The following is a 10,715-nucleotide window of genomic DNA, read 5'->3' as shown; positions in this document are numbered from 1 at the left end:
ATTTTGTTAAATTATTTAACAAAAAAAAAAAAAAAAAAAAAAAAAAATTTCAATATTCACATTTTATTCGGTTCGTTAAAATTGTTGATTGATGGAATGGGTACTGTAGTGAGTGAATCATCATCATCCTCACCAGCTTCCATCTGCTGGTTGTGGTCTAAGCCCCAATTGGGACTAGAGGGGCAACCCAGCTGGGCAAGTGGCAGATGAACACGTGCAGGTGGGGGGTTGCTGGTTGTCGCGCCCGATGGGGCTTAGTGCCGCGGAGCCACAAATCATCTTTGGGACGGGAGGGACCGTCAACTTATTCTCTTACTAGATAGTTAGTCTTGTTTATGATAAGAAGGAGGAGGAGGATTATGGATGGATGGGGTTATTATTTGGGGATTTCAAAGATGCAGTCAATCATCGTTATTAGTGAGTTGATCCGGAATATTTACTTTGCTTTGCTTTGCTTTGCTTACTCTTAGGGAGTTACGAAGAAAAGTGTCTGACCTGCAGGTTACCTTTTAGTTAGCAGCTAGCCAGCTAAGTACATGGATACTAGCTAGAACTTTCCATTTCAGTCCACCCACACTCCATCAAGTTCTTACTCATTCAAGTCACCCTCCCCATCGCCCTTCTTCCCCCCCATGTACAGCTGATCAGTTCAGTAAAAGAGACGAGACACCCACAGACAGAAAGTGAGAGTGACAGAGAGTCCTGACCGAAGATGGGAAACAAGACCAGACAGGCTGAGCCCATAACTCTACTTACTGACTAGTCGGGCCAACACAGTAAGGGGGGCGGCCAACAAATCAGTGGCTCCCGACGGAGGGTCCGTCATGCATGCATGCATTGCCAGCTCATCAAGGAATTTCTCGCTCTCTCGCTCTCTCTGTCTGTCTTGTCTCTCTCTTCGCGCCCTCTTGCTGTCCTCTTTTTCTTCGTTCCGGGCGGAAGTTTAGTTCGTTCGGTAGGGGAGAAAAAGACTAAGAAAAAGGGAAAACAGTATCAGGATTAGTCCGGTTTCTCATCCGTTTCTCTGCTGTTTCGTTGGCCTGCTGGGGGATCTGACCGGGTTTGCTTTCGTGTCTTGTCTACTCCGTACTATCTATCTACTTACCACCACTACTACTTATCTTCCACACTCACTGATGGGGATAATGTTTGAGGGTCAGTCGATATTTTACATGATGTTTGTTACTTAATTGAGTAGATCTAGTTGTTCAGCTGTCCTCCCTCATAGCATCAGGGAAGTTACTACTTAGTTAGATACATAACGTAAATTTACTGATTTCCCCAGACCGGGACAGGTCAGCCGTCTGGGCTGCAGAAACTGGATGGGAAGTAATGGAGAGTTAGTAAATAATGTACCTGCTCCCGCCCCGGTCCTCAAGCAAGGTACAAGTTGACGAATAAGTCAAAAAAGAGAAAGGAAAAAAAAAAAAAAAGAAACTTATTTTCTTGCCTCACCCTGCAGCTTCATCGGTCCCTGCAAGCGGCCGATTCGAGTCACCGCCAACAAATCCACGCCTTCTTTTCCTTGTATCCAGCCGACCAGCCAGTCACACAACCTGACCAACCACTCTTCTCCATCCTGCTCTGACTTGCTTTTCCCTTTCGCCCCTCCCCTCCGGATCGTTCGATTTGCTGGCATCCGCTAGCCGTGTAGGAGTAATACTGCCCACGGGAGTCCCTCGTTAGTAACTGGACTTTGATTTTTGATTTTTGATTTTTTTGTCAATATTTTTTTTTTCCGTATTTCTTTTTTAGATTTTCTGATTATTATTCTGTTATTTCCTTGAGGAGTGTCTGTCTGTGTCTGCATGTCATCCCGCCCACGGCCAAGTCAGCCAGTTGTCCCTCCCTTATCCGGACGAGGTCGGAGTTTATCAGCCTGTGAATCATTCAACTATTCCTATTCTACTACTATTCTACTACTATTCTTCCCTCATTCGAATCCCTCTTCTACTACTTACTACTTACATACTGTACTTACTTGGTAGCTGACTTGACTGACTGGCTATCCCACTGTCGTCTATTATTTGTTTCGGTGCTTTAGTTTTTTATTTTTATTATTATTATTTCCCACCTTCTTGGTATATGTCCCCGAAATAGTGTGTGTGGGTGTGGATTATATTTCTCCATTTTCTGCAATCTACCCCCCTCCATCAGTCGTCCTCATTATTGTTATTATCCTGCCCACTTTCATTCGTAGTACTGCTTCCACCATTACTACCTCTACTTCCTACCTACTTACTTACCACCACCGCACACTCCATTACCCTCTGCTCCAACTTCCCCTCCTCTCTCTTTCCGCTCTGCGTGTGTCTAGTTTTCCCACCTTGCCTTTTTCTATTATTTTGATCCTTCTTCCTCTTCTACTACTACTCTTTCTTCCTTCGTCCTTCTCTTCTCCCACCTCAACCCTCTACCAATACCACCACCACCACCACCACCACCACCACTACTACCATCTTCTCGTCGCCCCCACTCCCATCCTGGAGCTCTCCATCGTGTCCGCCATTCATCACCATCTGGATTCCCCCCATGAGGACCGAATCTCACCTACTGCCTCTCCTTTAGGAGGACCATGCGCTAGTGAGGGAGCTTCTCGCGCCGGGGGCATCTTGCAACCTCAGCTGTCTTCGTCTCGGCCTAGTGTCCAGGAGACGACTGCCCATGGCAACACCATGTTCGATGCCCAATCCGATGCTCTTTCATCCACCTTGGCTTATGTGACCTGTATGTGCGCGCACGGCTCTCTTTTTTGCCTTCTCTTCTTCTTCTTCGATTTCGACTCTTTTCTGTCCCATTTTTTCGCTCTGTCTTCCTCCGTTTACTCCTTTCGGGTCATTTTGTGCGCGTCCACTTAATTGGCAAATTAATTTGCCGAATCGCCTGGCCCCCTGTCCTACGCATCGATATTGGCTTGCTTCATGCGATCGATTGCTGTCCTTTCCCCAATAGTATAGCCACCCAGCCCGACTAACTACGTGCTAACGGCTCGGCCTTGTTTTCTGGCTCGTCAGGCTTGATTCCCTCATCCGTTCAGGCAACTACACCATGTGAGGCCGCGCCTCAATCTTCCACTCCGGTTGCGACTTCTAGCATGTCTCCCATGCTCTTTTCTCCCGACGCAATGGCGGGTCGCACCATAGGTGAGTCTGGCGACTTGGATCGCCCGATTTCGCGTGTCGCAAGCCTCGTCTGCTCCCAGGATGGACAGTCCCAGGAAAACAACCATGGCGCCCTGCCTACGGAGCTGCCCAAGGTATCCTTTGAGGAGTTGGCCGTTCGTTATCGTCAAAATCATCATAATCAGAGCCGTCGGAAGAGTTTGGAGCACCGTCTCCATGCCCTTAAGGTTTCAATGGGGATTTCGGCGCGCTTCGTCCGCGTCAGTTCAATCGTCCAACGAGGCTTGGTCGACCGCCTTAAACACGATGATAAGCCCAATTTTGTTGCTCTCTATCATACCCTGGTAGACCTCCAGGAATCATGCGATTCCGCTTTCCGGCGCAACTTTCACCGGCAGGATCCGTTGGAAGAATGGTCGCCCATCCGCGAGTCCCCCGTGGACCGTTCCCCGGACTTTTTCCTTCAGTTGAGTCCCCAATCTAGGTCCGATCTTTTGGAAATTCTACATTTGGCCCGTACCGATCCTCAATTCATCTTGGAGAGGATCAGAGCCTTGACTCCTGGCCAACTGACGGCCTTGGTATCATCTGCGGGCGCTGCAAGCGATCCCAGTGAGATGTCATTCCCACCACCTGCATCCCGTTCCCGGACTCATGCCTCCTTTTCAAAGCGCTCTTCTGCCTCTTCCCTTAAAGATCGCGCCTTGACTTTTGAGCGTACGGATGCCCTGTCTACTCTACTGTTCAACGTTTATGCGTCCCCATTGGATTCAGATGCCCCGGAAGCACAGCTCCGCTTGGATGTTTGGTCGTCTGTCTTTGCAAAATTTGTATCCGATGGCGGCATCAAGTACGATCCCCTACTCGGCCACATTTTAGGTTCCTGGGCCACAAACAGTGAATGGAAAGCGAAGCCCAAATTTGAGCTCTATCTCATGGATATCCTGCAAACCGGCGCATTTCTCCTGGAACATGTAGAAACTCCCCCTGGCATGAGTTTTGGTACAGAGCCTCCCGACCCCTTGAAGACCGATGTGGCCGAGGAATTTTTTGCTTCTGCAGTAGATGCATTGTTCCAGCTTTTGGATGACCCAGATGGAGGGCTTCCGCATGCGGTGATGCAATTGAGCAGTGCTATTTTGCAGAAACTCGAACGTCAGGACGGTCGTGACCGTTTCCTTGAGTTCTTGTTTGTCCAGTGGTTCTTTGCAAAATTCCTCTATAGCGCACTGACCTACCCTGAGGTATGAGAAGGCTCACCCAGATGTTTCAAAGCTCCTACTCTAACACTATGTCCAGGCACACGGTCTCTTGCTTGACTTCCATATCAGAAAAGATGCTAGAGAGAAGCTCCTCGGACAGGTCGGACTCCGTGCCTACTCGCAAGTCTTTGCCGTCCTTCATTCCATGTCCGTTGTCCCTTTGTCCAGTCACTACGTGAAGCTCTTATCTAGAGCATTCGCTAATTCACCTTGTAGGAACCACTATTCTATGGCTCGTCCCACGGTGAGAAGGCACGTTGAGAGCATGCTTTGCCGGTTCGACCATGCCGACCCTCGCAGGAACGTCTTCGGAATACAAACCTCTTCCCGCGCGACAGCTATCAGCAGCCGGCAATCGCCTGCTGCATTCTTGATGCTCTCCGCTGCTGACATCTTAACCCTGCTGAATGCTCTATTCCCTAGGACAACCGCTTCTACATGCAATTCCCCGCTCTCGTCTTCCGGGATGCCTTCCTCCCCTGCTGGTTCTTTGGCCGCTCGGTCAGATCGCTCTATAGCGTCTATCATTGAGCCAGGATTTTTCCGGCCTCCTTCCGATAACATGTCCATTCACGCCCTCCAGGACCAGAGATTATTTGCTTCTGACATGGCCTTTCTGTCGCTACCGGAGAATTGCATGAGTCGCAATGCTGACAGGATCCGCTTCGAGTTGTCAGATCTGAGCGAGCCTGATGGTCGTACAACTCTGGAACCACCTGCAGCTGAAGAATGGACCATCTTCTCCATGAGCCGAAATGGAAGATGCTTGACCTGGGGTCTTTTCCCCGATAATGGCCCGTCCAGTTTTCCGGAGCACGATTCTGTGGACGACGTTCAGTCCACCACCTTGGGAATTGAAGACAACTCTGAAGCTCTCCAAACAGCCATTGTGAAACTGATTCAAGATAACCCTGCCGATGATGCTGCAGAGTATGGTTTCATAGATACTTATGGCGTATCCCAAGAAGCCCATCTATCCCTAAAGCAAAAGTTCGATAGGGCCATGGAACACTGCCATCATGACTCTGATTTCATCGGGGCCCACTACTGGTGGAATGCCGGCCGACAGCTTGTCCGCAGCGTTGCAAACTCTCCCTCTCGACGCGTCGACGACTCGTGGATCCTTGAGCCCATGCATGCATCGTGTGTCCGCTCACTCGCTACCTCACGGGCGGTTATTGAACGGTGTGAAACTGATCTCGTTGCCCTCAACAGGCATGTACAACGAGTGCAGAGATCCGTAAAGGACTTGATGGCCACCGTGGCTAAACTTCGAGACAAGATGTGGTACATGACTGACGTAAAGCACTCGATGAGGTACGAAGATGCCAAACATGTCGCACTAGCATTGAAGACTATGATCTACTCTGCTCGCCTCTACAGACAAGCACCAAGCGATGGCCGGTCTCGCAGCAGCATGAGACCCTTCGGAAACTCCCTTCTTCAGAAACCAGAGTTGCAAGTCATGAATATTATGAAGGCACCAAGCAGTCAAGGTGGTCCCAACAAGCTGTCGGACGAGCAGGTGGACTTGATTCGCAAATGGCTCTCTCACAACAACATCGACAATTTCTGCAAAGGTGAGGAGCGAATCCACCGGTTCTGCTACGAGGTAAAGACAAGCATCAATCGACTCGTTGGCGAGACCATGGCCGAAACCCCGGTGCTGTGGTCCAGCGAACTGTATCACAAAGAGCGGGCCATGTACGAGGGCTCCAGTAACCGAAGCTTCCTAAGCCTCTCCTCGAGCATGCGACCGTTCAATATCTCCAGTGAAGACACGCCACATGCCTCGCCAGTCCACGGGACTACTACTCGTTCATCAGACACTTCACGGTTTACGCAGGACCTACCTCCGCTGAGCTCCAAGTCCTCTTTCCAGAGTCTGATGTCCGATAAGTGGAAAATCCCTCGGGAGCCTTCGATCACAGACGCCTCTTCAATCGGCGGGTCCCCAGGAAGGGCTGCCTCAACTACTACCGGCGATTCGTTCAGCACATTCTGGTCAACACCACAACCCGCACACTATGCACCAAGTGCTTCCAGCCTATATTCCCGACCCCCCTCTATGTTCAGCGATAACGGTGTCCAGCCGTCACGTCGCAATGATCGCAAAACACACAGCAAAGGAGCTTTCTTGGACGGCCTGAAACAGACCCTGACGAGCTTGCTCTTGAGTGACTTAGGCTCCCCGGTGTGGAGCTGTGGAAGTGAGACAGACGCTTGGTTTGGAAACGCACTGGAACAGAAAAGAATCCGAACCCAGATGAAGAAACGCGCGCGCATTCAGCAATTTTACACCGAGTGTGATGAGCGATTCGTTCATCATTCTCTCCAGCGCACACCGTCGGACCGTCGGAGAAGCAGATCGCTGGAGTCTGCAGATCGATCAACAACCGGGGATGCCGAGACACCGTCTGCATCTGCCGCTGACAACTCTATGCAGTCAGATGAAACCCAGCGCTTCTCGTACGGTACTGTCTTTCGACGCCTCATAGAAGTCTTCTCGCGACATGGGAACCCATTTATCAAGCTGAAGGCGTTGCGGGATCTGCGGGCGCTTGTTGTTGCATCTTTGAACTCCGATAACGATGATGCAAGCCCATTCAGTGCAACTGAGCCGCCCTCCTGCCCGCGAGGTCGTACTCCCGGGCTCCAGAACAAGAGAAGTGCCCGTCATAGCTTCTCCGAGTCTGATGCCAAGCGGACTCATGCCCAGGAATCCTCTCATACACCGACGACTCCTGCGGCCGAGTCTGTCATTTTCGACTCCCGACCCTCTGATTATTGTGCACCCACCGAGAATCAAATTGTGGATGCTCTTCGCAGCCTCCTCCTTGAAGTGAAGCCGAAGACTCTTTTCCGTGACTTGCAGTTCATCTCAGCCTTTGTTCCTTCGGAGACGTTGAACAAGACCGACAGCGGGACTGCATTTCTACAGTTTGGCTTGGCGGCGCTGAGCCTCAAGGACGAGATCTGCAATAGCATGGTCGAAATCGCCGATAACATTGTATCTCAAGAATTCAGTCGGCGCCATCCGCCTGGCTACGACCATACAACCCGGCCCGGGCACGCCCTCGAGGATGCTGCGGGCATGTGGATCATCACTGCCAAGGAAGGCAATCCAGTTGCCCAGCGGGAACTGGCCATTCTTTACCTTACCCACCCCGAACTCCTCCCGCGGGTAACCCTACCACTCACACTGCTGCGAGACACATTCAAGGCTGAAATGATGTACCGCCGCGACAAGGATTCCAAGTCTGACCCGCAGAGCATGTGCCTGGCACTGCACTGGATGCAGTTGTCGGCCAATGGCGGGGACGAACTTGCGCGCAACCGACTTCGGGAGCGGGAGGAGTTCGAGTCTATTGCATAAATCTCCTTTTCTATTTTGCAGTTCTACTCATACTCAGTACTTTCCTTACTTTCGATTCGTTTCTTTCTTTTATTGCTTGCGAGCATGTGCTTGTGATCATCTTTAGGACTTATATCTTTTTTCCTTCTCACCTCTTTCTATGATATTGATACCATTCACGACCTGCCGATGTTTGGCATCCGGCGCGGGTCTACTTACGCAACTAATCCTGGTGCAGACGCGCAGATCTATTGATATCCTGTTTGACAGATCTGGATGGACGGTGTTCTCCCCGGTTTCCCCTTGGCTGTTGTATTTTGCTATGCTACCCTTCTGCGGGATGTCCTTCGTCTTTCACGGAGCTGGGCAGGGTCATGAGATTCCCCTATACACTTACACCTCTTTTTTGTGCTTGGGGCGGCATTCTGCTATTCGATCACTTGTTCGTCTACCATTTTGTTTCTTTGGCTTTTTTTATCTTGCTGGTGAGTTGTCGCATCTTTACGGGGGACGAAGGAATCGGGCTCTTGGAGTTCTATCGCATACCGGGACAAGGACGGGAGTGTAGAAACGCTTTGTAGTTCGTTAGCACCTCGGACCGCAACTGGAGGGACGCAGGGAAACCCGGTCCACCAGGGTTCAGAATACAAGCAGCTTTATGCAACGTTGATGGGGTCAGGTAGTCAGGTAGCAACCACGTAGTGGGTCGGGAGTCGACAGTCGATCTCTGACAGTTTGAGAGGTGAAGAAGAGATCCCCCTCGGATGCTTGCGACGTCATCGACGGACAGCCCCACGTGCCAGGTCACGGCTGGCTGTCTGTTTGCATTTACTTCTTCTGCTCCTTCTGTCTCTTTCGATGTTTCTGTTACAAGAACTGTCAACCCAACTGCACCATCTCCTGGTCGCCTTACTCTCTGACCCCTTTTTCCTCTTTCTCCTTTACCCCTTTCGTGCTAAGCAAAGACAAAAAGAGAAAGTGAATCGAGCCACCAGGTAATCATCAGATCCAGCTGGACCGCGCGAACGTGATTCATCATCAGCAACCGTGCCACCGCCCTCATTTGTCGGACTCATCGCCAGAGGCTGAGGAATCCCACCCCCGCCTCATCCAGGCCTCCTTCCTGTGTGTCTCGTCGCCAGCTCAGCCTCAGATACTGCCTTTTCCTTCGGGCACTTGCAGCTGACTCTCATTGAATTTTCCCTTTCCCTGGCTCATTTAATTTCTTTCGGGTCGCATTTATTGCGCATCTGATCCGCTTTCTTATCTTGTCTTTTTTTTCCCCTTCCTTTCCGCCTTTCCCCTCTTCATTTTTCTCATACTTTATTTTCCTTCGACAGCGGTCGCTGCTGTTTACTTTACCAACTTTCTATCTTATTCCATCTATACATCTTGACTACACGACTTGATTTCGGTGCGCTTAGCGATCATGTCTCACCATATGGAGGATGCACACAAGCGACCCAAGGGTAAACAAGCCTCTTGCGATCATCCCCGTTCTACGTCTGGTCGCTAATCGGACAGCAGGTATCTTGAAGAACTCCAGCTCTCAAGTTCCCCAGGTCGCGCAGCATGCTCACGCTACTCTGACGATCCCTCCGACCTCGGCCGACTCTACGGACACCAAGGAAATCACGCTTCAGAACACCCTCCAGAATGCCGGTCGACGTCGGTCGTCATCCAACACTCGCCCCGGGTCTTCGTCGCGACGACAGTCTCTTGCCAGCATCCACGGTCATCACGACGAGTCTTCGCCTCGCCTGAAGTGGGACGAAGCCAACCTGTATCTGACCGAGCAGGAGAAGACGGCCAAGATGAAGATCGATGAACCCAAGACTCCCTATGCGCCGCGCTATGACCCCGCCGAGGATGAAGACGAGCTGGCGGGTGAGGAAAGTCTGATTGATGCGCAAGAGGTGGTGGTGGACGAACTGGACAAGACGAAGAAGGCGCCCAAGAAGGCGATCGCAGAGGACGATATTCCGGATTTGGAGCTGGGAGAGGCCGAGGAGTATGGTGGTGATGCGCATATGGGAGATGCGGATCGGATCGTGCGCGAACGAAGCCTGAGCAATGACTCACATCGGGGCGGGAAGCACGTTGTAGTCGGGGCTGGCGAGCTGAATGGCGAGACGGAGTCTGGTGGAGATACGTTGATGACGGCGGGCGAAGCCGAGGCAAAGCATCGCCAGTTCGAGCAGCATCGGAAGAAGCACTATGAGATGCGGAACATTAAGGAACTCCTTGCGTAAGTTGCCCCTCGTTTTCCAGAATGGGACTGTGGGATTTGTCATGGTGTCTGGTATACTGACGGGTTTCTGATTTGTAGTCACCCGGAAGAGCTCGAGGACGAGATGGACGAAGATGAAGACGAGGGGGACAGCTCGAGCGCCGCGGTGCCGCCCCCGATGCCTAGGATTCCGGAGCGATTTCTAAATGGAGGAAAGTGAGGGTGCGAAAGGATGGACGGGCAGAAAGAGAACTAATTTACTCTACCCGAGAAGGACTTAGGACGGGAAGAGGTAAACAGGAAAATGGATGGAGGGAGGGACTAGCTGATTCTTACTGCATTAAACGGACTCTGTATATTCCCCAGCGTTGTTGTTTGGTCATGATTGGACGGACTTGTATGTATCTATGGGAAGTATTCTGCTTTTTACTACGGTTTTTTTTTTTTTTTTTTTTTTTTTTTTTCCTACAAGCTGATGTGGATTTGTCAGCTCTTTGAGACTCATAGCGATTGATGGGTTGATTGATTGATTGATAGACGAGAGAGATAAAATGAAATGTACGGGGGGAGGAGGAAGTTATGGATTATTGACACGTCTTGTTTTAGAACTAGATACGTAGATACTAGAATAGTACTCCGTAGTAAAATGAGCTAGTCAAGTGTCAGGGAACCGAAACAATCCACCCGAAGCAAAGCAGGGAGAGTTCCAGACTGTTGTTGTCTGACCTGCTAGTTGGCCAGGGGGG

At 50.7% G+C, this 10,715-nt stretch overlaps 2 protein-coding genes across 2 annotated transcripts; both read left to right on the top strand.

The window, feature by feature from the left end:
- Positions 1-3,124: 3,124 nt before the first annotated feature.
- On the top strand, positions 3,125-7,760 carry BO87DRAFT_302359 (uncharacterized protein; the record flags this gene model as incomplete). Its single annotated transcript, XM_025619200.1, has 3 exons — positions 3,125-4,366; positions 4,422-4,531; positions 4,601-7,760. 3 exons carry the CDS (start codon positions 3,125-3,127, stop codon positions 7,758-7,760), a joined length of 4,512 nt encoding a protein of 1,503 aa, XP_025482380.1.
- Positions 7,761-9,066: 1,306 nt separating this feature from the next.
- Positions 9,067-10,433, top strand: BO87DRAFT_353016 (PP1-complex regulatory subunit GLC8). The gene is made up of 3 exons (XM_025621219.1): positions 9,067-9,208; positions 9,267-9,987; positions 10,069-10,433. Exons 1-3 carry the CDS (start codon positions 9,169-9,171, stop codon positions 10,187-10,189), a joined length of 882 nt encoding a protein of 293 aa, XP_025482379.1. The 5' UTR covers positions 9,067-9,168; the 3' UTR covers positions 10,190-10,433.
- The last annotated feature ends 282 nt before the right edge of the window (positions 10,434-10,715 follow it).

Source organism: Aspergillus neoniger, assembly GCF_003184625.1.
Source record: "Aspergillus neoniger CBS 115656 unplaced genomic scaffold BO87scaffold_7, whole genome shotgun sequence".
Taxonomy (NCBI): domain Eukaryota; kingdom Fungi; phylum Ascomycota; class Eurotiomycetes; order Eurotiales; family Aspergillaceae; genus Aspergillus; species Aspergillus neoniger.
This window is presented reverse-complemented; position numbering and strand designations above follow the sequence as displayed.

Bases quoted from the DNA above. Each gene is read 5' to 3' on its own strand.
- BO87DRAFT_353016 (XM_025621219.1), top strand. From the start codon at position 9,169: ATGTCTCACCATATGGAGGATGCACACAAGCGACCCAAGG. The intron at 9,209-9,266 runs GTAAACAAGCCT...ATCGGACAGCAG, and splicing joins TGCACACAAGCGACCCAAGG to GTATCTTGAAGAACTCCAGC. The intron at 9,988-10,068 runs GTAAGTTGCCCC...TCTGATTTGTAG, and splicing joins AACATTAAGGAACTCCTTGC to TCACCCGGAAGAGCTCGAGG.